The 26,225-nt window shown below is 42.8% G+C and overlaps 3 protein-coding genes across 20 annotated transcripts in view; 2 read left to right on the top strand and 1 right to left on the bottom strand.

The window, feature by feature from the left end:
• ADGRF3 (adhesion G protein-coupled receptor F3) overlaps nt 1-7,036 on the bottom strand; it is a 41,880-nt gene extending 34,844 nt beyond the window's left edge. For 7 of the 18 annotated variants that reach the window (XR_007718696.1, XR_007718697.1, XM_050753593.1 and 4 more), the window contains exon 1: nt 6,512-6,670. Coding sequence is in view for 2 of the 18 variants with exons in the window: in XM_050753610.1 (XP_050609567.1) it covers nt 6,923-7,036 (114 nt within the window). In the remaining 16 variants the exon portion in view is untranslated. Of the gene's footprint in view, nt 1-6,511; nt 6,674-6,922 lie in introns of those variants that run through there. The other 11 variants (XM_050753597.1, XM_050753598.1, XM_050753601.1 and 8 more) reach the window with 5 other exon arrangements.
• Nucleotides 1-26,225, top strand: part of DRC1 (dynein regulatory complex subunit 1) — a 265,623-nt gene that overhangs the window by 148,173 nt on the left and 91,225 nt on the right. The window lies entirely within an intron of this gene.
• SELENOI (selenoprotein I) overlaps nt 6,894-26,225 on the top strand; it is a 45,615-nt gene continuing 26,283 nt past the window's right edge. Inside the window, exons 1-3 of the mRNA XM_050753664.1 lie at nt 6,894-7,091; nt 25,403-25,471; nt 25,905-26,013. Of these exons, the coding sequence (XP_050609621.1) occupies nt 7,035-7,091; nt 25,403-25,471; nt 25,905-26,013 (235 nt within the window). The 5' untranslated portion in view covers nt 6,894-7,034. The remainder of the gene's footprint in view (nt 7,092-25,402; nt 25,472-25,904; nt 26,014-26,225) is intronic.

Raw genomic sequence — 26,225 nt, 5'->3', positions numbered from 1 at the left:
AGTGTCTGATTTAAAAAAAAAAAAAAAATAGAGCCAGCTTCCATTAGAGTTGTGGTCAAGCAGGCCACATAGCCTTAGTTACACATATCAAGGAAGAAGTGAAAGTCTTAGGTAGTAGAGATCTATGTTGGCCACTGTTGCCTTAACCCCAGTATTTCCAGAATTCCTATAGGAAAAATGAATTATATGAATTATAACAACGTTCTTTACTCTCTTGTTCCACTTAGGATTTTTTTTTTCTCCTACAGACCTTCTCTTGCACCAAAACTGAATGGCCATCGATCCAATAATCTCAAAGTTTCATGAAGACGAAAATAATCCCCATTCAAAAATGAAGACCGTTGCACGGCTGTGTGTTCAAATTGAAATTAAAAAAGAACAGTGGGGCCGGGCGCGGTGGCTCAAGCCTGTAATCCCAGCACTTTGGGAGGCCGAGACGGGCGGATCACGAGGTCAGGAGATCGAGACCATCCTGGTTAAAACGATGAAAGCCCGTCTCTACTAAAAAATACAAAAAACTAGCCAGGCGAGGTGGCGGGCGCCTGTAGTCCCAGCTACTCGGGAGGCTGAGGCAGGAGAATGGCGTGAAGCCGGGAGGCGGAGCTTGCAGTGAGCTGAGATCCGGCCACTGCACTCCTGCCTGGGCGACAGAGCGAGACTCTGTCTCAAAAAAAAAAAAAAAAAAAAAAAACAAAAAACAGTGGTTACATTTGGTTGCATCTGCATATCTGACATTAGATGAGATTAACATTGCCAAACACAAATAAAGAGAAAGGCATCGCAGAGGTGATGCCACTACGGCTACTCATCTGAATGATTTGTTCTCTCTTTACCTACAGTTCTGCTTCCATTCTAGGGGAGTAATAAAGGGGAGGAGGATGTGTGTGTGGGAGAGGTATTAATTCTTCCTCCATTCATAGAATACAGATGCTGGATCACTACCAGAACTTTAAGAATGATGAAGATAAGACTTTGCCCAGTGTAAAACTTTGCCTGCAATCAGTTTTTAAAATAATGTTTCTTTTATTTAACAGACATGCTCATGAGTAATGCTTATAACAGAGAAACAATCACTCGCCTTCAAAAAAAAAAAAGAATGGCAAGTATGTAGATGGTCTAAATTACTAGACCTGTGATTTCACTCTTGCCTCATATCACACTGGGTCCCTCTGAATCTTTAAACTGTCTCTAGACTTTGAATGACTACTGACATTATTGGTTTGGTAGATTAAGACCACAAAAATGGCCATAAAACCACTGAGAAGGCTGGGCAAGGTGGCTCACGCCTGTAATCCCAAGGTGGCCAAAGCGGGTGGATCACCTGAGGTCAGGAGTTTGAGACCAGCCTGGCCAACATAGTGAAACCCCCTCTCTATCTACTAAAAATACAAATATTAGCCAGGCGTGGTGGCGGGTGCCTGTAGTCCCAGCTACTTGGGAGGCTGAGGCAGGAGAATCGCTTGAACCTGGGAGGCAGAGGTTGCGGTGAGCCAAGATCGCACCACTGCACTCCAGCCTGGGCGACAAAATGAGGCTCCGTCTTGACAAACAAACACACACACACACACACACACACACACACACACACACACACACACACCACTGAGAAGCTGGTTGAGAATAAGTCACAAAATAGCAGAGACACCATCCTCCCCCAGCAACATAGAAGTAGGAGGTATTAGCTTATGCTGAATCTCATTATATTGCACAGACTTTTTCTGTGACAAAAATATGACTGATGACCCACTCATACAGTTCCCTTTACATTCTTACCTAGGAGGATTATGATTGAAAAATGTAAAATATAGCAAAAAAACAGGCAAACAAAACCCCACTTGAGAAGATTTACTATAATAACTGGGGAGTTCCTTTTTTGTTGTTGTTTGTAGAGACAGGGTCTCCCTATGTTGCCCAGGCTGGTCTTGAATTCCTGGGCTCAGGGATGGAATCTCAGCATGCTGGAATTTGATTAAAAACTGACTTGTGGGCTGGGCGCGATGACTCACACCTGTAATCCCAGCGCTTTGGGAGGCTGAGGCAGGCGGATCACGAGGTCAGCAGATAGAGACCATCCTGGCCAACACGGTGAAACCCTGTCTCTACTAAAAATACAAACAGTTAGCCGGGCGTGGTGGCAGGCACCTCTAGTCCCAGCTACTCGGGAGGCTGCAGCAGGAGAATGGCGTGAACCCAGGAGGCAGAGCTTGCAGTCAGCCGAGAACGTGCCACTGCACTCCAGCCTGGGCGACAGAGCGAGACTCCATCTTAAAAAAAAACTGATTTGTGATTTTTTTTTTTTTTTTAAACATCTTACTATCAACTTGTAGAAGCATAGTGTAGTGGCAAATTATTCAACTAAAAGTCTGATGACCTGTGTTCCTCTTTCCTGGGTGACTTTTGGTAAGATATGTTACTATTCTATTGTTCCACTCTGTATAATTGGAACAGCCATCAGGCCCAGGGCTCAGGATTGTTAGTTGTGTGAAACTGCTTTGAGAACCAGAGTTTATGTGTATAAGGCATTCATTTTTATTTTAAAATGAGAACTAAATCAATAACTTTTTACAAACTTCTTTGGAAGACTCTGCCTATTTTTATGGCTTCAGTAACTTATATTGGAGTTATTAACTATATTAGTCCTTAATTAACCTCCAATTTTTTTTGGCTCTCTCCATTTATCTGATACACTCTTATTCAGACTAAATAAAACAGGCACTCCAGGAATTTAAAACACTTTATTTTGGTTATATTATAAAAATAAAAATATTGTTTCTAGCACGAATTGATATTTTCTATGATTATTATTCTGGAAGGCAAAATGCCTGATCTTGAGTGTACAAGATATAGAAGAAATAAACTTCAATGGATGAGGAGGCAGACAAGGGAAACAAAGCAATAATAAACTACACTCAAGAATTTGGCGTGTAGAGCGTAGATGGGAGTGACAAGGCCAATCTAAAGCAGTCCCAGGCAGCTGGGCTGCCTTAGGGAAAAATGCCTCCTAGAATAAAATTTGGGAACAAGAAAACAGAAAGGTGACTTAGTTCCAAAGGCAAATTTGTTTCCATGACATTTTTCTCTTCCCCGTGACCATGCCTGCTGGGTTTAGGATTCACAGAATTCTGTGAAAATGCAGTCATGCATCACTTAATGACAGGATATGTTCCGATAGTAAATACAAAAGCCAGTAAGATAGTTATTTATTATCAAGTATTCAGCAGTGTACATAATTATATGTGCTATACTTTTAGATGACTGGCAGTGCAGTACATTTGTTTACACTAGCATTACCACAAACGTGAGTAATGCCTTGTGTTACAACATTTTGAAAGCTACCATGTCACTAGGTGACAGGAATTTTTCGGCTCCACTATAATCTTAAGGGACCACATGTGGTCCCTCATTGACAGAAACGTGGTTATATGGAGCATGACTAATATCTTAAATTTGTATGAATTTAATTGAACAGACTTGAGCCGTATCATTGCAGGTAAGACAAGATTACCCAGATGAGTTGACTTAATCTCAGAGAAGTTATATGATAAAGTTTCATTGAATTTCAGAGATGAATAGGATCTTAGTACCTAATAGGTTCTAATGGATCAAATTAGATCTAAGGATCAAATGCCCTCTTTTTTTTTTTTTTTTTTGAGATGGAGTCTCACTCTGTCACCCAGGCTGGAGTGCAGTGGCACACTGCAAGCTCCGCCTCCCGGGTTCACACCATTCTCGTGCCTCAGCTTCCCAAGTAGCTGGGACTATAGGTGCCTGCCACCAAGCCCAGCTAATTTTCTTTTTATATTTTTAGTAGAGACGGGGTTTCACCATGTTAGCCAGGATGGTCTCAATCTCCTGACCTCGTGATCCGCCTGCCTCGGCCTCCCAAAGTGCTGGGTTTACAGGTGTGAGCCACTGCGCCCGGCCCAAATGCCCTCTTTTTGAAAAAGAGAACTGGGACTAAGTGAAGTTAGTTGTCTGGGATTACACAGCCAGTAACATGTCAAAGTATAAACCAATTTCTGGGTTATGCTTCAGCTTATAAATTATCAGATGAATTTATAATTGATTCAAACTTGTTACAACCTTATGCAGAGAAGCAGCAAATTGTAACTGCTTTCACAAAATTAAAAGTTACTCTTTTAAAAAGTGCTTTTAAAGAAAATATCAGAGGCAGAAAAAAATTTTAAGAATCAATCATGTCATTTTGAGTTTGTATCTGAACTGATTAACAATAAGTGCAGTTTATGAACTATTATGAGCTTGCAATGAAGTCACATTTTATGGCTTTCCACAATTAACTAAGTTTTACAAGTATGAAGGTTTTTTTTTATTTTGTTTTTCAGACGGAGTCTTGCTCTGTCGCCCAGGTTGGAGTGCAGTGGCACAGTCTCCATCCACTGCAACCCCACCTCCCAGGCTCAAGCAATTCTCCTGCCTCAGTAACCTGAGTAGCTGGGACTACAGGCGCGTGCCACTAGGCTTGTATTCTTAGTAGAGACGAGGTTTCACCATATTGTCCAGGCTGGTCTCAAACTCCTGGTAGCAAGTAATCCCTGCGCCGCAGCCTCCCAAAGTGTTGGGATTAAAAGCATGAGCCACCGTGCCTGGCTGAGACTCTCATTTCTAATGTTCTTCTCAAAACTGGTACTTCACACCCTATCAAAGAGATCTTTGCTCATTCATTCAATAAAATATATTGGCCGGGCGCGGTGGCTGACGCCTGTAATCCCAGCACTTTGGGAGGCCGAGGCGGGCAGATCTCGAGGTCAGTAGATCGAGACCATCCTGGCTAACACGGTGAAACCCCGTTTTTACTAAAAAAAAAAAACAAAAAATTAGCCGGGCTTGGTGGCGGGCTCCTGTAGTCCCAGCTACCCGGAGGCTGAGGCAGGAGAATGGCGTGAACCCGGGAGGCGGAGCTTGCAGTGAGCCGAGATCACACCACTGCACTCCAGCCTGGGCAACAGAGCGAGACTCCGTCTCAAAAAAAAAAAAAAAAAAAAATTGATCATGTATTATTTGCAAGCCCTGGGGCTATGGAACATGCGGAAAATTAAGATGTGTAAGATGCAAATACTGCCCTCGAGGGCAAGTGTGATAAAGGACACTCAAGTTTATTGGTTAGCCGGGCACCCACTCTACAAAAAATGCAAAAAATGTAGCCGGGTGTGCTGGTGTGCACTTGTAGTTCTAGCTACTTGGGAGACAGAGGCAGGATCACCTGAGCCGGGGGAGGTCAAGGCTGCAGTGGGCCGTGATCATGTACTGCATTCCAGCCTGGGTGAGAGTGAGTCCCTATCTCAAGGCGGGGTGGGCGTGGGGGGGAAGCTTATTATCTACCATATACCAGGTATAAGATTATCTATAACCTTTTAAGAATCTTATGCTTTAGGAGAGGAGATTAGACATGTAGTAATAATACTCTGTTTGGCATATCTCGGGTCCCCAGTAAATAGTTGTTAAACGAATGAACATAGAAGTATCTGAAAATAATCGCCCTTATTTCAGACACCCAGAGAGACTGAAACGTTCCCTGAAGTAGTGGTTTCCCATAAAACAGATCTCATTTCATGTTGGGTCGATCATTTCCGAGCTGTGTAACTAAGTGACTCTGGGCAAGTTGCCCAATCTGAAACTGGGGATAATGCCTTTCACTTCAGTGTTGTTATGGTGTTGACGATAATGCATGTGAAGTTCTCCCCATAGAAGGCGCTCAATAAAGAGCAGCAACTATTATAAAATTTTATTAGTAGATACTCACTAGCCATTGACCTAGTGTTTTTTGTTGTTGTTGTTTGTTTTTTTTACAATTAACTGGGCTCTAGTTATGTAAAACACTTCTTGCAAACGCCTTTAAGGCCTCGTCGAGACTGAGAGATTACTGTTTTTATCTGGTCGGGAGACACCAGCAATCTTAATTTGGAATGGTTTGATAGAGCGGAGTGCGATGAGGCGGTCCAAAGTTCCTAAGCAACGTAGACCTGAGGGCCTTGTCTCCAATGTCCTTTCACCTGCCTTTCAAGTCCCTCTGCTGACCGCACAAAGACTCCCGTGGCCCCGGCAGCAGCTCGGCCTTCTCTACATCTAACCACGGTTACTAAATTTATTTTTTGTTTTTGAGACGGAGTCTCGCTCTGTCGCCCAGGCTGGAGTGCAGTGGCACAATCTCGGCTCACTGCAAGCTCCGCCTCCTGGGTTCACTCCATTCTCCTGCCTCAGCCTCCCAAATATCTGGGACTACAGGCGCCCGCCACCACGCCCGACTATTTTGTATTTTTCGTAGAGACGGGGTTTCGCCGTGCTAGCCAGGACGGTCTTGATCTCCTCACCTCGTGATCCGCCCACCCCGGCCTCCTAAAGTGCTGGGATTACAGGTTTGAGCCACCGCGCCCGGCCCTTTTACTAAATTTCTACTGCAAGCAGCGCACCGTACTAGGAGCCGGGAGCGGCCCGCGGAATAGACCTCCTTCCTCTTTTACTTCACTGCAGTGGAAGAACTAAGTCCTCTTACCTGAGGCACTGCTGAACCGACTCGCAAGCAGTCACTCTACCCCCAGGACTAAAAGGGTATCCCCCAGATCTCCACTCAAGTGAGGATACCACTGAAAAGCCCACCTTACCCCACGACCAGGAGCAAAGCCCGGCGGGAAATTGACCTTTCACCCCATCTCTTGTCTTACCTCAGCTCACCAATTTTGACGCTAGCAAATGAAGCGACGAAAAGAGCTGGAAGGCGGGACTTAGTGTTGCCTGATCCACGCCGATTGGACAGCGACAGTGTCGGGGGGCGGGCCGCTCAAGCGGGCTAGCAACCTCCCCTCGGTGGGCGGGGAGAAGCGTGGGCTGCGCTTGCGCACTGAGAGGCGGCCAAAGGGGCCGAGGCGGCTACGCGTGCGCGGTGGGCGGAGCGCGGCTCTCCTACCTTCTCCGCCAGCCCAGTCCTTCCCATCCTTGCCCAGCCGGTGCGGTGCTGGTGTGCCACAGCCTCGTACCCGGGAGTCGCTGCCGAGTGGGCGCTCGGTTTTCGGGTCGTCATGGCTGGCTACGAATACGTGAGCCCGGAGCAGCTGGCTGGCTTTGATAAGTACAAGGTAATGCGGGCCGGCGGACGCCCCTCTCCCTGCTCCCGGCCTCGCCCAGGCGGCTGAGGGGCCAGCGCGGCGCGGTCCGTGTCACCTTGTGCCGCGTGGCCCCGGGCGGACTGGCGGGAGTTCCTGCGGGGGTCCTGCGGGTCCTGGGGATTGGATGGAGGTCGGGGAGTGTGGGAGCATCCTAAGCCCGCCGCCCCGACTCGGCATCCTCCGGGAGATTTCCTTTTCCTTAGGAGAGCGCTCAGTGATCATAGAGCGAGAGAATTCCCTTCCTATTTTTTTTAAACTTATTATTTTCGTAAGCCCCCGGAAGGATGCGTTCCTTCTGTTGTGTCAGTCGCCTTCATTTTAGTGAAGTTTCCACTCGCCTTTCATGCGTACAACTTCGGAGGAGGAGATGATCGTTTGGCAGATGAGGCCCGGGAGGGGAGCGCCTTGCCAGGCCATCCTGCTGGTGCCTCCTCTTCTGCTCCCGGCAGGGACTTCCTCAGCGGCAGCTTGTGGCGCTGGGGCCACCAGATGAAAGGGAGGTGCACAAGAAGGAGCTGTGGAGTGGAAAGAGCGCGGGCTTTCGAGCACATAACAAACCTGATACAGAAGTCAGAGTTCTTTATTTCGTCTTGGACACGTCATTTTAACCCCGCTCAGCCTCTCTTTTGTGTATGTAAACTGAAAGTAATAGCTTCAGCTGCGCAAAATGATTAGAAGAATTTGGGAAGCGCCTGGCAACCTGCTAGGACCGCAGTAAATAAATGCTGGTGGTTAACTTTCCTCCAAATCTGGTGCTCATCCGCTGTTCCTTTACCAATAAATGACTCTAACCATCCAGTCGGCCAAGCCTGAAATATGGGCTTTAACCCTTCATCCTTGTTGTTACCCGTTCATCTTCACATCTTTGCTTAAATATTGCTTCCTCAAAGAAACCTTCCCTAAGTGCCCCTTTCCCCCTTAAACGTGCGCTCTGTTCGTTTATGAAATTGCTGCTTTAGCGTGTCTCGCCATTAGAATATAATGCCCAAGTCATTAGAGTTTTCTTGAGGACCACCATGGCTTAAGCACAGTGCTATGTGCATACTAGGCACCCAATAAGCATTTGTGGAATGAATGAATAACTGGAAAAGTCATAATGGATTTTGTTTAACTCGAGTTAAAAAAAAAGCAAGGGTCCTTAGAAGGTCACATAGCATGTTTCTCTGCTTTCAGGCAGTGTTGTGCCATACCATTCTGAACTGAGGTAATGACTTGTCTTACAATTTTAAGTGGAAAGAGGGTCCAGAGCCTTCTTGGGAACTCGGGCCAGTGCTTTTCAACTTTCATTTTAGAAGGCTGTTAACCTAGATATCTCCTGTTTTGCCTTAAGCTCTACCCCCCCTTTTGTTGTCTGTTCTGCAGGGTAAATATTGGCATAGAAAACATTTTCTTCCTTACTAGTGTCTGACTTTCTAAATGCCAATAAAATAGCTATTTCAATGGGAGCAGTGTTTGTAATAGGAAATCTCCTTTTTCTTATAAAGAATCTTTCCTAGATTTATGTTTTCAACTAAATAGATGTCCTAATTTACCAGAAGTTTCGTGTAATTTTCTGTTCTGATCTTTCCCCCTTTTTTATTATATAAGTTCCTGTATCTGACAGCAGACTTCCTATCATCCTGGAAAACAAAGGTCGATTTAGCAAGCGTCCAATGTTCACTAAAATACTTTGTTGATATTATTTTAGTTATAATGAGGCTTCCTTGGGGGAAAAAAAGTACACATTTATAACCTAAATATTCTTCTAGTGCAATTACTCAATACTGCATTTATATTAAAATTATAAATCCAGTGGTATCCAAAGGAAAAAATCCATGTGATCGGTTTTGCTCGAACACAGATCTCACAGATCTTTTTTTCTTGTCGTTGCGTTCCCCTTGTGTTGTCTTCAGATAGTAAGTGCTTTATAAATGCTTATTTTAAAGTCTTTTTTCCCCATAAATGGGTAAAGACTGAAAACACTCAAAAGAGCTTTTGTATTCCCTCATGTGATGCTTTATAAGAGAGATGTAAAGAACTGATACTACAAAAGCAGTTGGTGGAAAAATTACTTTTGAAGTAGTTTAATTTCTTTATTTTCCCTGGAGATATATCAGAGAGCTACAGTTGGAAACCTGGCAGTTATACAGAATAACTGCTGAAAGGGGTGTACATGTGGAGTGGAAATTAGGTTTCTGAAGCAGGAAACTATAAGACAACTGACTTTTGGTATGGAAGAGCATGGGATGGATTCTGTGTTATGTATTGACACTTGTATTCGCCATTGTTACTTAACACAGTTAAACAGTTAGTTGAATATTAGTTGAATGTCTGCTTTCTCTTTTAGGACGTGAGCTTTAGAGGGCAGGCCGTATAGCTGACTTTTTTTTTTTTTTCCTTTAATAACATGACTGAGGTCTAGCACAGTACCATGAACAGAGTAAGTGCTAAACAAATATTGAAGGAATGAGAGTGTAAAAGAATATAAACCATTTTGGAAGTATGGTTAAAAAAAAAAAAAGGAGCTCTATGGATATTGAAAGGGTGCTTTTGTATTTTAAATGTAAAGATACCAGGTTTAACTACCATTACCATTGTTCTTTGTTTCTTATTAACTAAGGTAACTTCAGAGAATTATACTGAAGGATTTCAACCTTATTTTTGCCCTCTACCCATCCTTTGTTTTGGACAGGTTTTTTTTTGTTTTGTTTTTTGAGATGGAGTTTTGCTCTTGTTGCCCAGGCTGGAGTGCAATGGCGCGATCTCGGCTCACCAAAACCTCTGCCTCCTGGGTTCAAGTGATTCTCCTGTCTCAGCCTCCCGAGTAGCTGGGATTACAGGCATGCACCACCTTACCTGGCTAACTGTGTATTAGTAGAGACTGGGTTTCTCCATGTTGGTCTGGCTGGTCTCGAACTCCCAACCTCAGGTGATCTGTCCTGGCCTCCCAAAGTGCTGAGATTACAGGCATGAGCCACCACACCCGGTTTTTTTTTTTTGGATGGAGTTTTGCTTTTGTTGCCCAGGCTGGAGTGCAGTGGTGTGATCTCAGCTCACTGCAGCCTCCACCTCCCGGGTTCAAGCAGTTCTCCTGCCTCAGCCTCCCGCATAGCTGGGATTACAGGCACCTGCCACCACGCCTGGCTAATTTTTGTATTTTTAGTTGAGACAGGGTTCCACACACATTGGCCAGGCTGGTCTTGAACTCCTGACCTCAGGTGATCCACCCACCTCGGCCTCCCAAAGTGTTGGGATTACAGGCGTGAGCCACCGCGCCGGGCCCTTGGACAGGTCTTTATAGTTGAGGGATTTTTCCCCACTTATCTAAGGGTGAAACTGCAAGGTTTTTTTTTTTTTTTGTCCTGGTTTGCTCATCTAACCTTGGGAAGGCAAATTTTTAATTGATAGTGTAGCAGCTACTTTCAAATTGTATCATTTTGCCTCAGGGAGGAAGTGTTCTGTGAAATATTTTGTTTGGTTTGTTCAAGAAGGTAATTTGTCTGGGCACAGTGTCTCATGCCTGTAATCCCAGCACTTCTGGAGGCTGAGGTGGAGGATGGCTTGAAGATAGAAGTTGGGCAACATAGTGAGACCTCATCACACACACATACACACACACACACACACACACACAATTAGCCAGGCATGGTAGCACGTGCCTGTGGTCCTAGTTACTTGGGAGGCTGAGGTGAGATGATCACTTGAGTCTGGAAGCTGGGCTGCAGTGAGCTATGATTGTGCCACTATGTTGCAGCCTGAGCAACAGAGAAAGACCCTGACTCAAAAAAATAATAATAATAATAATAATAATAATAATGAGTATGTGTGTATAAATATATGTATAGTTTTGTGATGACTTGGTTTCTGCTATTATGGTAATTGGCTTTCAACAACAGCATCCTGATTATAGGAATCATGATAATTATGAATTTATTAGTATTACAATTAAGAGGTGGTAAAGAGAGACTGTGTTTGCATCTTAATGGTAATGCTAAAGAACCAGAATCTGGCCTTTAACCTTACTAGTTCCTGCAGATTTCATAAAAAAGTATTTTTATTCTTATCTTTTTTTAGAGACAGGGTCTTGCTTTGTCTCCCAGGCTAGAGTGCAGTGGTGCGATCATAGCTTACTGCAGCCTTGAATTCCTCAGGTGATTTTCCTCCCTTGGCCTCACAAAGTGCTGGGATTGTAGGCGCGAGCCACCGTGCCTGGCCATCATACGGTTTGATTTTATTTATTCACCGTGCCTGGCCATCATACGGTTTGATTTTGTTTATTCACCAAGCATTTATTGAGGGTCTACTTAGTGTCAGGCATAGCATTTGGGCTGCAAAATTAAGCTAAGCTGAAATTCTTTTCTTCAAAGAACTCAGTTTGGTGGCATGTGAACATGTAAATGAACAGTTATGAAAAGTTAGTAAGTCCAGTTAGGCAAGTGCTGGGTCCTGTGGAAGACGAGAGGAGGCAACTTCCAGGCAGTGGGAGCTAGAGTTGAGAGAGCCTTCAGGGGATGGAGGTGAAGGCAAAGCTCAGTCTAGAGAGATGAATATATATATTTATATTATATAGAGAGAAGGAGAGAGAGAGAGTGCTGCTCCATTTATGATGGGTTTCTGTTCCTGATAGACCTATTGTAGTTGAAAATACATTTAATACACGTAACCTACTGAACATCATAGCTTAGCCTAGCCTACCTTAAATGTGCTCAGAACACTTAGAGTAATTCACCTGCACTTGAGCAAAATCATCTGGCAGTGCAGTAGAGAATCGGTTGTTCACAGGTTTTTGTTTTTTTTTTTGAGACAGGGTTTCACTCTGTCACCCAGGCTGGAGTGCAGCGGCGCAATCTCGGCTCACTGCCACCTCCACCTCCTTCAAGCAATTTTCGTGCCTCAGCCTCCAGAGTAGCTAGGATTACAGGCATGCACCACCACACCCGGCTAATTTTTGTGTTTTTAGTAGAGACGGGTTTCGCCATGTCGGCCAGGTTGGTGTTGAACTCCGGACTTCAGGTGATCTGCCTGCCTCGGCCTCCCAAAGTGTTGAGATTACAGGCATGAGCCACCGCACCTGGCCTGTTCACCCTTGTGATGGCATGACTGACTAGGAGCTGTGGCTCGCTGTGCTGCCCAGAATTTCGAGAGAATGTCATACCACTTTCAACCAAATGCATGTTACCGTTGCACCATTGTAAAGTTGAAAAATGATGAGTGAAACTGTCATAAATCAGAGACTGTACTACCAGGTTAAGAGGGAGAAAGGCCTTATGGAACAAGAGAGCAATGGAGTGTAAAGTGATGAAGGCCTCAGGGTATTTTCTGGGAACCACAAGAAGTTAGGTAAGGTGTTTAGACATAATGGTGAAGTGGCAGGAGATGAGACTGGAGAGTGAGGTGGGGTGCTCTCAGAGGGGGATGATTCGATGTAAAGGACTTCTGGATTTGATAGTGTAGATCACTGTGTGGTTCAAGGACTGCTGGCATCAGAATCACTTCGGGAGGTGTTTAGCAAATTCGTGGCTGTCTTTGGGAGATACACTCTGGATAGATTGCTGTTATTTCCATGTTTAACAAATACCTCAGGCCAGGTGCAGTGGCTTAGGCCTGTAATTCCAGCACTTTGGGAGCCCGAGGCAGGTGGATTGCTTGCGCCCAGTGGTTTGAGACCAGCCTGGACAATATGGTGAAACCCAGTTTCACCAAAAATACAAAAATCAGCCGGGCGTGATGGCACGTGCCTGTTCCCAGCTACTCTGGAGGCTGAGGTGGGAGGATTGCTGAAGCCCAGGAAGTCAAGGTTGCAGTGAGCTGAGATCATGCCACTGCACTCTGGCTTAGATGACAGAGTGAGACCCTGTCTCAGAAAAGAAAAAAAAGCCAAATATCTCAAGTGGTTCTTAGGCACATTATAGTGCTATAGGTTTTGGGGAGCCACTGTTTAAAATTGAAATCTAGACAGGATCACATTTCAATTTTAGGAAGCTCACCCTGGCAGTGTGTAGAAGATGGAGAGAGCTAGAGGTGATCTGGAGGCCTTTTAGGATGATGCTTCTGCATAAAACTAGGTTAAGAAATGTCAAAGACCTGAACTAAGGGGTGGGGATAGAAAGGAAGGAGTGGGGATTCTAAAGATAGACGTCAAAACAGGTTAACCTGCACACTGAATGTAGCCAACAGTTACGTTTAATTTGGCCCACACTTGCTTTGTTTCAAAAATTGGTATCTCTAGCCGGGCCCGGTGGCTCACGTCTGTAATCTCAGTTACTTTGGGAGGCTGAGGCAGGTGGATCACGAGGTCAGGAGTTCGAGACCACCCTGGCCAACAGGGTGAAACCCCATCTCTACTAAAAATACAAAAATTAGCTGGGCGTGGTGGTGTGTGCCTGTAATCCCAGCTACTTGGGAGGCTGAGGCAGGAGAATCGCTTGAATCCTTGAGGTGGAGGTTGCAGTGAGCCAAGATAGTGCCACTGCACTCCAGCATGGGTGACAGAGCGAGACTCCGTCTTAATAATAATAATAATAATAATAATAAAAATAATAATAATAATAAATAGTGTCTTTCTCATAAAAGTCCAGATTTCTGAATTCTCTTGAAGAAAACAGAATATTGGACAATACTGGCCCTGAACTTCCTCTTGACAAGAATCAGCTGATGCTGAATAGTGCTTGCCCTGTTTTTATTTGCTCTCTAATTTGCCGTTTCTCTACCAGTGCATATGCTTTATGCAGGAATGCTTTGTTCAACTTACCTGCCAGATCCCTGTGATCCTTGATTTGAAGATACAGGGTTGGCAGAACATGGTGACTGACTAGCTGGAGGTGGTATAGAGGGCCACATAAAAGATGGGGAGGAGTCTGGGATGACTCAGGTTCTGGTAGGATGACTGGGTGGATAGAGGTGGTAGTCACTGAGGCAGGGTTTTATGAAACAGCATACTGTTTTATATATATAATTTTTTAAAAAATACAATAGTGTTTTGCACAGGTCACTTCTCTTGGATGGAACCACATGAAAGTGTGGCTTATGGACTTGGAATTAAAGAAAACTTGTAAATAAATCTCATTTGTGAATGAGTTGCCCTCTATTAGAGGATATTTCTGTAAAGATTTCAAAGATACAAACACTTTTCCTTTTAGAGCCTCAATAGAAACAGCATGAGAAATTCTTGATCTTTTGATTTTCGTTTATTATGACTACAAGCTGACTACAATACAATATGTTAATTATGGCATTGCCTGGATCCATTACAGTTGATTGAAGCATAACTTATCTTTAATTGTATCTTGGTCACCTTGACTAGATTTGGGGAACTGCCCTCTCTTTCCTGTAAGTACATTAATAAGGCTTGAAATGTATTCTAGTTGTCTTAGATAGTGATTTACACATGTCTGGCAGAAAGAATTATTTCTGCAGTTGGCAGAGACAAGAAAGATGGGTGGAAAACGTCTGCGGAGTGAGGGGGAGAGATTCAGTGGTAAGAAGATGGCTACTACATTTTTAGGTGCTATTTGGAGAAAACATCTTGAATTGGATCTTTTACTACCTTCTGAAATAACAGTTCACTGATGATGGCTTGTTTCTCTAACTGCTGTAGTGCTTAAATATTAAGAAATTCTTTGCTAAATAAGAGTTTGCCTACTGCATAAGGGAAACTTGGGGAAAGGTGTTCAATTCAAAGACACCCATGGGAACCAAGGCACAGAGACTGACAAGGCCCTGGTACATTAAAAGCACAAGGAAGTGGCGGGTATGTAAGTGACCAGGCTGAGCCTTGGGAGCTCAGTGAGGGAAAGCAATATCATCATAAATACTGAATAACAATAATAATGATAGCAAACATTTATATATTGTATACTCTGTGCCAGGCAGTGCTTTAAGTGCTTTATGTGTATTATCTCATTTAATATTCACAACTGCCATCTGAGATAGAGGTACTATTTTCCCTGTTTCACGGAGACACTGAAAATCTAACTTGCTCAGGGTCCCACAGCTAGTAAGTGGTGGAGCTGAGATTTGAACTCAGGCAATCAGTCTGGAGTCCATGTTCATCATGCTATTCTGCCTCTCAAAACTAAGAATGAAGTATAAACTCTGCCTTGTAGGTACTGGCTGTTTGTTTGTTTGTTTTTTTGTTTTGAGACTGAGTCTTGCTCTGTCACCCAGGCTGGAGTGCAGTGGTGCGATCTCGGCTCATTGCAAGCTCCGCCTCTTGGATTCATGCCATTCTCCTGCCTTAGCCTCCCGATTAGCTGGGACTACAGGCGCCCACCACTACACCTAGCTAATGTTTTGTTTTTTTTTTTTTTTTTTTTTTTTTTAGTAGAGACGGGGTTTCACTGTGTTAGCTAGGATGGTCTCGATCTCCTGACCTCGTGATCTGCCTGCCTCGGCCTCCCAAAGTGCTGGGATTACAGACCTGAGCCACCGTGCCTGGCGGTACTGGCTGTTTTTGTATAAGATATATGAACATTAGAATAAAGACCTTCAATGACATGCTTAATTGGATGTGTATCTAATGTATGCAGATGGGGAAAATGTAGTGTTTACTCTTTCCCTGGTTTAAAATTATTAGTAGGGGCAAGTGGGCCTGAATTTACTAGTCTTGCATTTAGTTGAGTATAAAGACCATTTCATTTATGATTAGCTCTAATTGAGATAAAGGGCTTTTGATTAAATAATTAGCTTTCGGACTAATATTAAGTTAAAAAGTTTCCACATACCAGCTGTGTGATACTTAGCAGGTAACTTAATCTAACCAGGTTTCCTCATCTGTGAAATGGAGTAGTACCTACCCCATAGGATAATTCTGAAAACTGAATGAGTTAAAAGTTATAAAGTGCCTGGCACATAGTGCTGTGTAAATGCAGAGTATATAAAAAATAACACTTGACATTTGTGATTCCCTGCACAAATGAACATTGGCTAGCATATAACATATCCACATTTATACACATCCCTGGAGGTTATACCAAGAGATTAAGGGTGGCATCGTAATGGACAGTTGGAAAGAGTAATGAGGAGTCTGTCTAGCTTGGGTCTCACAGATAGTCTTTGGCTTCAGATTTCTTCATCTTTTTAATCATATGTAATAGCACAAGAGACAATAAATAATTTTTCTCAAATACTGCACCCTATTTAAGAGTCTGCAGTGGCTTCCATGTGTTTGATATCCAAATTCCTCAGCAAAGATTTCAAATTCCTTCACTAAATGACCCCTCCTTTTGCCTTATCTTCTCATCTTGTTAGAGCTTACTTAAAGTCTAGCAAGCAAACCTGTTTGTCATCATGACTTGCTTGTATTTGTCTCATTGCTCTAATTCTCCAGTCTCCTATTGCCACCCTCTTCTCTCCGACTTGTTAGATGTAAACGACAGTAATCACTGAAATTAGATCTCCTTGCTCAATGAGTCATGTTCTCTGTGGGCGTAGTTCTTCAAGTCTCTCTCTCTCTTTTTTTTTTTTTTTTGAGACGGTGTCTTGCTCTGTTGCCTAGGCTGGAGTGCAGTGGCACGATCACGGCTCACTGTAGCCTCAACCTCCCCAGGCTCAGGTGATCCTCTCACTTCAGCCTCTCAAGTAGCTGGCACTACAGGCATACGGCACCACACCTGGCTCATTTTTGTATTATTTTGTAGAGATGGGGTTTCTGCATGTTGCCCAGGCTGGTCTCGAAGCTCTGGGCTCAAGCTGTCTTCCTATCTCAGCCAATAATGCTGGCATTATTGGCGTGAGCCCCCTTGCCTGGGTGAGCCAGCATTCCTGTCCTCACGTCTTGTACTGATTAAAAGTACATTAAGAAACTTTATTTCTGTCCTAGGGTTAATTTATCCCTCCTCCCACCCTACTTTTTTTGCATTTTAAGTTTAGTGATGTTTTGTTTTAATTAGAGATAAGATTTCCCTCTGTTGCCCAGGCTGAAGTACAGTGACATGTCATAGCTCATTGTAGCCTCAAACTCCTGAGTTCAAGTGATCCTCCCACTTCAGCCTCCTGAGTAACTGGGACTACAGGCATGTACTACTATGCCTGGTTAGTAGATAGTAGAGCATTACTTGGGGCAGTGGACTCAGTGTGATTACTAAGTTGTCCAGAGCTCAGTATTTAGTGCAAAGGTGTGTCAGTTCAGTTTTCTTACTGGTACATAGAAGGGATTTAAATACATGTATAAAGGACATACTTTTAGGTCCAAGAAGGTGTTTTCATAGTTTTCCTTATGTTAGAGCCAATTTCCTTCTTAAATTAAGGGGGATTCATTTCTAATCTATCAAAAATGGACACTTCTTCACAGCATATTTAGAAAGTATTTTACAAGTCATTGTATTGCTCCTAGACTAACCCATAATTGTCACTTGCCTGATAAATTATACTAGTTTCTGACTGGTCTCTAGTTTGTACTTTACTCCCTTCAAATCTATTTTCTACACCATGATCAGAATGCTCCTCTTAAGATGTAAATCAGGACGTTTGTTGTTCTTAGAATAAAATCCAACTCCCTGTGGTCCTGCCAGGTGATGTCTGCCCACCTCTCTAGTCTCTTCATATCGCCCTTCTATACGATGCTGGAGCTACATTGGCCTTCCTTCAGCATTTCCAACTCTTCTGTTAGTGGTCTTTGTATGTGTTATTGTTTCCTGCCTCAAAGGTGTTTCTTGGCATGTATTACATCCCCACCTCCACACACACACACGTGAGTCATAGAGTCTTTCTTTATTTTCTCTCTTTTTTCCTTTTTAGGTATAAATTACATATAAATACTGCAATACATTAAGATCTTAAGTGTATAATTTAATGCATTGTTACATATGTATATACCCGTGTAACCACGACCCAGCTCAAGATACAGAATTATTTCTAGTGCCTCAGAAGGTCCCCATCAGTCCCTCTCACCAGACTAGTGTTCGGACTTCTCTTGCCATAAATCAATTCTGTTTTTGAACTTCATATAAGTGGAATATATGAAAGCACATTGTCTTTAGCATCTACCTTTCACTCACTATTATGTCTCATACATTCTTTACTTGACTGCCTTCTCATCTAGGACTCAGCTTAAATGTCGCCCGTTAGAAGCTGCCTCTGACCACTCTGACTAGGCATACTTCCTGCTCCACTTGTTCTCTTCTTTTTTGGGAGCTGGTTACCATCTTTACTTGCCTCCTAAGGCTGCCATAAAAATTACCGCACACTGAGTGGCTTTAAATAACAGAATTGTAATTCTCTCCTAGTTACAGAGGCTAGAAGTGTAGAAAAGCAAGGTATTGGCAGAGCCACACACCCTCAAAAGCTCTAGGCGAGAATCCTTCCTTGCCCCTTTCAGCTTCCAGTAGCTCCTGGCCTGCCTGGGCCTGTGGCAGCGGAACGCCAATCTTGACCTCCCTCTTCATGTGGCCTTCTTCCTTGTGTTTCTGTCCTCTTGTCTGTCCTCTTCTTGCATAATACTCTGATAATTCCCTTTATAATATTTATCACAAATTGTGTACATGTGGTTATTTTTTAAGGGGTATGGGGAGCAGTGTCTTGCTTTTTGCTGATATGCTTTGGCTATGTCCCCACCCAAATCTCACCTTTAATTGTAGCTCCCATAATTCCCACGAACTGTGGGAGGGACCCGGTGGGAGAAATTGAATCACGGGGGCGGTTTCCTCCATACTGTTTTTGTGGAAGAGAATGAGTCTCATGAGATCTGATGGTTTTATAAAAGGGGAAACTCCTTTCGCTTGGCTCTTATTCTCTTTTTGCCTGTCGCCATGTAAGATGTGCCTTTTGCTTTCCACCGTGATTATGAGGCCTCCCCAGCCACATGGAACCATGAGTCCATTAAACCTCTTTTTCTTTATAAATTATCCAGTTTCAGTGGGGTGCGGTGGCTCAGGCCTGTAATCCCAGCACTTTGGGAGCCCAAGACAGGAGGATCCCTTGAGGCCAGGAGTTCAAGATTATCCTGGCCAACACGGTGAAACCCCGTCTCTAGTAAGAATACAAAAATTAGCCCGGCATGGTGGCACGCACCTGTAATCCCAGCTACTCGAGAGACTGAGGCAGGAGAATTGCTTGAACTTGGGAGGCGGAGGTTGCACTGCACTCCAGCCTGGCGACAGAGCGAGACTCCGTTTCAAAAAAAACCCAAAAAACAAAACAAAAAAAAACCTTTTATAGCCCAGACTGGTCCCAAACTCCTGGGCTCAAGTGATTCCCCCACCCCACCTCAGCCTCCCAAGGCACTGGGATTACAAGCATGAGCCACGATGCCCGGTCCGTAATAGCAGTCTTGAGGGAAATGTTTAGAAGGTCTACCTTGATTGGCATTTTTATAGACTTAAGTGAAAGCATTATTAGCATGACCAGATTTATATGCTGAGAGTTTTGGGAGGAATAGCTGTTTCCTTGGATAACTAAGCCAGGATCAGAAGAAATCTGGAGAGGGCAGAAATGAGTTGACTCTAGCAAGATGAAATGTTAAAACTTTAGATGCAGTGTCGCACCTGTGTTCCAGGAGTCAACCTCATATTAGCATAGAGAAAAATGACTTTGCAGTCCATGTGAGAAAGGCCTGAGGGGGTTCAGGTGACTGCAGTGTGATTTAGTTGTCCCGGGAATTAATAATATCTTGAGCAGCATAAGTTATCAAGGAAGAGGGGCTTATAGTCATGTTCTGCTTCCTACTCATATACCACTTGAAATGCTCCTTTTGCCCTAGACCACATGTTTGTGTTGATTTAACAATAAATTGGATTGTTTGAAGCAGGGGTTGTCAAACTGAAGCCCCCAGTCTGCCTGTTTTTGTGAATAAAGTTTTATTAAAACACTGCCAGACCCATTTGCTTACATATTTTCTGTGACTGCTTTCCTGTTTCAAGTGTTGTGTATTTGTTGCAAAGACCATATGGCCTGCAAAGCCTCAAATATTTACTATCTAGACCTTTACAGAAAAAGCTCTCCAACCCCTGGTGTACTGAACTAGACCTAGGTGATGAAGGAGACTGAAACCATGGCAAAAAGCAGTGGCAAAAGGAGTATAGGAACAGATGATGAAAAGATTTAGATGTGACAGGGAGAGCTGTCTTCAAATATTTGAAAGACTGTAGTTTAGAAGAAAAGTTAGGTCTGGTGTAGTGGTTCTTGCCTGTAATCTTAGAACTTTGGGAGGCCGAGGTGGGTGGATCACCTGAGCTCAGGAGTTCGAGACCAGCCTGACTAACATGGTGAAACCGCGACTCTACTAAAAATACAAAAATTATCCAGATGTAGTGGTGGGTGCCTGTAATCCCAGCTACCCAAGAGGCTGAGGCAGGAGTTGTTTGAACCCGGGAGGCAGAGGTTGCAGTGAGCTGAGATCACACCACTGCACTCCAGCTTGGGTGACAGAGTGAGACTCTGTCTCAAAAAAAGAAAAATTAGACTGCTTAACTTTGTAGAGCAAAATGAAAACACAGGATAGATGATATAGGGCAGGGGAGGATTTTGTTAGTGTATGGAAAAGTTGTTGTAACTTTGAATTGGGTTGCTTCTCGAAGTAATGAGTTGGTGAGTTTTTTTGTAGTTTGTTTTGTTTTTTTTGGTGATCTGAGGCCTGATGACTGTTTTACCTCTTCTCCTAGATGAGGGTCAGATATACAATGGTGTATAAGGTTAAGGCATCTCTGAGTTCTGAGGTTTTCCATGGAACGAGTCTATCAAACCCAGCCTGTGGTCCTCAAGCAGTTTTGAGGGCTCTAGCTTACCCTAGCCCGATAGATTGTAGAGCCAAGCAAGTCATGCCAGGTCTTAACTGGATTATCTACCTGGTTCAGGTTTCCTGGTGTTGGCCAAAACGTCACTCCCATGGAAAATAATACCTTTAACAAACATTAACAAACCCAAATCTAGTCTAGCACCTTTAAAAGTTTGCATTTTATTTTTTTCATGAATGTGGAAGGTTTAAGTCGTTCTTCTTCCTGTGGGTTCATAAAACAGTTTAGAGTTTCTTTGTTTATCGTGAGTGGTATGTGACCTTGAAAAATACTCAGGTGTGTAAGGCGAGAGCACAGAGTTTTGCTGCCTTCTGTAATCTATTAATCTTTCTTCCTGTTTGAACTCATCAGCTGTTAATGAATGTCAAATAATTGAAATCCAATTAGGTAAACTGACCTTCTTGTATCATACTTCTCCTGGTCTCCTGAAGTTGAAATTTCACGTTAAAGCTTCAGAATTTTAAAAGAGAAACTTTTCAAGTTAAAATAGCATTCCTTAAAGAATTCTTTTAGATAAAAGTTAAATTATGGAAAGCTGCTGAATGAAAATGAGCAAATAGTTGAATTAAGAACATTGAACAGTTACTTTGTGCACTATATTAGGTATTCATGTGATATCTGAAACAGTTTTCTTCTGATCTGAACTTATAACTTCTGTGCTTTCTGATGGATGGTGGACTTGAAAGGGGTGATTTTTCATTTTATTTGCCCTGCTGGCTGTATTTCATGGTTCTGGGTGCAGACTTTTGTGAAGTAGAGGAATGTAGGTCCCTTCTACCTTGTCATTGGCAGCCTGTAGGGGTTCATATTGGTTCCTGGTCCTCAGGTCTGAAGACTTAAATTCAGGCAGTCCTGTCAGTTCAGAACTCTTTCATTCTGCACAGGCTCTGATGGAGTGATATCTATTATGGAAAAGCTTTGTAAACTGCAGACCATCCTGGCCGGGCACGGTGGGTCACGCCTGTAATCCCAGCACTATGGGAGCTCAAGACTGGTGGATCATGAGGTCAGGAGTTCGAGACCAGCCTGACCAACATGGTGAAACCGTGTCTCTACTGAAAATACAAAAAATTAGCCAGGCATGGTGGCGGGCACCTGTAATCCCGTCTATTCGGGAGGCTGAGACAGGAGAATCGCTTGAACCCGGGAGGTGGAGGTTGCAGTGAGCCGAGATCACACCATTGCACTCTAGCCCGGGTGACAGTGTGAGACTCCATCTCAAAAAAACAAACAACAACAAAAGAAAAACTGTAGACCATCCTACAAGTGAAAGTTGTATGTTTAGTACATGTTTAATAAGAACGCTAATAAAATTGCCCCCCGCTTACCCATGGGAGATACAGTCCAAGACCCCCAGTGGATGCCCCAAACCAAGGACAGTACCAAACCCTGTACAGTAGGTTCTCTGTATCCACAGGTTCCACATCTATAGATTCAACCAACTGTGGATTGAAAATGTTAAAAAATAAATAAATAAATAACAATACAGCAAAAGATACAAATAAAAAGACAATGCAATATAACAATTATTTACATAGTATTTACATTGTATTAGATATTATAAGTAAGCTGAGATTTTTTAAAGTAGATGACCCAGCGTGGTGGCTCACACCTGTAATCCCAGCACTTTGGGAGGCCGAGGCAGGTGGATCACGAGGTCAGGAGATTGAGACCATCCTGGCTAACATGGTGAAACTCTGTCACTACTAAAAATACAAAAAATTAGCCAGGTGTGGTGGTGGGCACCTGTAGTCCCAGCTACTCAGGAGGCTGAGGCAGGTGAATGGCATGAACCTGGGAGGCAGAGCTTGCAGTGAGCCGAGATCGCGCCATTGCACTCCAGTCTGGGCAACAGAGCAAGACTCTGTCTCAAAAAATATATGGGAGGATGTGTGTAGGTTATAGACAAATACTGTGCCATTTTATATAAGGGAGTTGAGCATCCACAGAGAGTCCTGGGGCCAATTCCCTGCAGATACCGAGGGGTGACTGTATATACTGTTTTTTCCTATACATACACACCTGTGATAAAGTTTAGGCACAGTGAGTGATTAACAACAACTAAAAATAGAACAGCTATAACAATGTACTGTAATAAAAGTTATGTGAATTTGGTCTCTCTCTCTCTCGAAACGTCTGTATGTACTGTACTCACCTATTTTCCGACCCTGGTTGGCTATGGTTAAAATGAAACCTTGGGTAAGTAGGCGACTGCTGTGCTTATTAAAGTGGGCTTCTGCTGAGAGGCTGGATGCAGCTTTAGAGTTTCTACCTCTGGCCATTAGCAGCAAACCACATTGCCCATCATCATTTCTTTTTTTTTGTTTTTGAGATGGAGTCTTGCTTTGTAGCCCAGGCTGGAGTTCAGTGGCACAATCTCGGCTCCCTGCAGCCTCTGCCTCCCGGGTACAAGTGAGTCTCCTGTCTCAGCCTCCCAAGTAGCTGGGATTACAGGTGTGTGCAACCACACCTGACTAATTTGTTTTTGTGTTTTTAGTAGAGATGGAGTTTCACTGTGTCAGCTAGGCTGGTCTCGAACTCATGACCTCAGATGATCCTCAGCCTCCCAAAGTTCTGGAATTATAGGCATGAGCCACACGCCTGGCCAGCCCATTGTCATTTCTTACTACTGTCTCAGATCTTTTGTCCAATTAATTTCATTTTAGTCAGGATGGGTTGGAGAAATGGAAGAACCTCAGACATGGAGTCTTTTGAATAAACATTAGGCTTACTGGTTGACTCTTTGCTAACGGTATTTTAAACATTTTCTATTTATTTACTTCTTTGTTCCATCACACTTTTAAGTCTTGAAACACTGATGTATTTCTTGCATATTCACAAAACTTATTCAGAAAGAAATTTTTATCTTTAATTATGAGTTTTAAAAATCAGATACTCAAATGATTACTACTTATTTTGTATACATACTGAGCATACATAGAAAATATAAGCAAAGCTGGCTGGGCCCGGTGGCTTACGCCTGTAATCCCAGCACTTTGGGAGGCTGAGACAGGTGGATCACCTGAGATCAGGAGTTCAAGACCAGCCTGGCCGACATGGTGAAACCCCATCTCTACTAAAAATACAAAAATTAGCCAGGTGTGGTGGTGCGCGCCTGTAATCCCAGTTACTCAGGAGGCTGAGGCAGGAAAATTGGTTGAACTCGGGAGGCGGAGGTTGCAGTGAGCTGAGATCGCGCCACTGCACTCTAGCCTGGGTGACAGAGCCACTCCATCTCAAAAAAAAAGAAAAAAAAAAAAAAGAAAAACTTTTTCAAGTGTGTGACTAGTATAATATGTAAATTTCAGATGGATGAATTAGGTAATAATCGCCCAGGTAATACTGTGAACCCTCAAGGAGGGTTTGAACTAGGCTAATATTACCTAGTTCAAGACTTGTCTGTTACCAGTTTTGTATCCGTTCTCCCCCATACCTAGCAGTGTATGTGTGGAGTGAATAAGTTATCAACATGACCCTTAAAGTTTTACATGTTTATGTATGTCCTTTAAAATTTCCTTTACATTCTTATTAAATAGCTCAGTAACTGGGGAATAAGCTCCCTTCACTTATCTAATGCTTATGACAATCCCTTGAGGTAAGGACTATCATCTTCATTTTACAGGTGAAGAAACTAAGGCAGAGATATTAAGTAACTTGCCCAAGCTCTAACAGCTAGTAAATGTATCGTAATGGTATCAAGAGGAAACACAGATTCCTCTAAGATGAGAGGGATGAAGGAGGTTGAGAAGGTGTGTGGTTAGTGTTTGAATGCATGCAGTGTGCATTTTACTGATCCTGCAATAAGTGAGGACATGTAAGCAATATAAATTTCTCTACTGAAACACTGTAATGTAAAAGGTGATTGAGAGTGAAGGATGAGTCAGTGATTATCCTGGCGATTTGGACTCTGGATGAGTATGTGCCAATGAAACAACCGCTGTGATTAACTCTGTGATTTGAGGTTGATCTTTAGACTTACGCTGTGACCCTTTCCTTCTCCCATAAAAATAGTATCTGACTGTGCTTGATAGTCTTTGCCTCATTTATGTTGCTATTCTAGTTTTGCTACTCAGATTAGGACATCAAAAAAATAGATGTATTCTCCAGGTTATTTTTGTATTATTATTATTATTATTATTATTATTATTATTTTTGAGACTCAAGTCTTGCTTTGTCGCTCAGGCTGGAGTGCAGTGGCACAGCCTTGGCTCACTGCAACCTCTGCCTCCGCCTCCTGAGTAGCTGGGATTACAGGCGTGTGCCACCACAGCCCAACAAATTTTTGTATTTTTAGTAGAGATGGGGTTTCACCACACTGGCCAGGCTGGTCTTAAACTCTTGACCTCAGTGATCCGCCCTCTTTTGCCTTTCCAAAGTGCTAGAATTATAGGTGTGAGCCAACATGCCTGGCTTGTATTATTTTTGTACTATTGCTTTCTTTCCTTTTGAGTAGCTGGGTCATATGCATGCGCCACTGCACCTGGCTTTACTATTATTTTCATTTGAGAAATGTTATTCTGTTTACTAGTAGACAAGGATTGACTCTGAATATTTTCTTTAATTTCTTAACAGTACAGTGCTGTGGATACCAATCCACTTTCTCTGTATGTCATGCATCCATTTTGGAACACTATAGTAAAGGTAAGATAATTAATATGCATGTACTTTCTTGTTTTAGTACGTTTTAAAGATTTTAACCTATTTTATGGAGTATTATAAATGCAACTCTCAGTTTTGTAAGATATCTAGAGAAACTACCCTTCCCATTCTCCGTTTCCTTAGTCACATACCTTTTGATTTATCATACTGTTGAAGTTTATACCCTGGGATTTGTCATTTTTGTAAAATCCCATTTAAAATTTTCTAAAATAGACTTAATGTTATAGAAGTTTGCTAATTATAGAGGTAGTTAAAATATAGAGGACGGAAGAAATAATGCTAATGGAGATTATGGTTTACATGTCTATAACTTCTCCATATGATCTTTCAAACTTATGACTTCAATTTGCATGTTGTATATATTGGACAGAGATTCTTCTACTTTAATTATTTTATAATTATTTTGCAAAAATAGGTATTTCCTACTTGGCTGGCGCCCAATCTGATAACTTTTTCTGGCTTTCTGCTGGTTGTATTCAATTTTCTACTAATGGCATACTTTGATCCTGACTTCTATGCCTCAGGTAAGAATATTACTTTATTATAAAATTTAAAATGTCTGAGTAGAGAAAAATGAAATGTGGTTGCTTATTTTCTGGTTCTGTTAAAATGTTCATATTTCCAAAAAATTTTGGATATTATAATGGCAGCACCTTGCCTGTTGAATTAGATATGTTTTCTAAAAAGCAGTGAGGTTTTGGCAGATAAAGAATAATTGGGTTTGCATGAAGATGGA

The sequence above is a fragment of the Macaca thibetana genome, chromosome 13, assembly GCF_024542745.1.
Source record: "Macaca thibetana thibetana isolate TM-01 chromosome 13, ASM2454274v1, whole genome shotgun sequence".
NCBI lineage: Eukaryota > Metazoa > Chordata > Mammalia > Primates > Cercopithecidae > Macaca > Macaca thibetana.
Note: the sequence above shows the minus strand (reverse complement) of the source record. Positions and strands in the feature narration are given on the sequence as shown.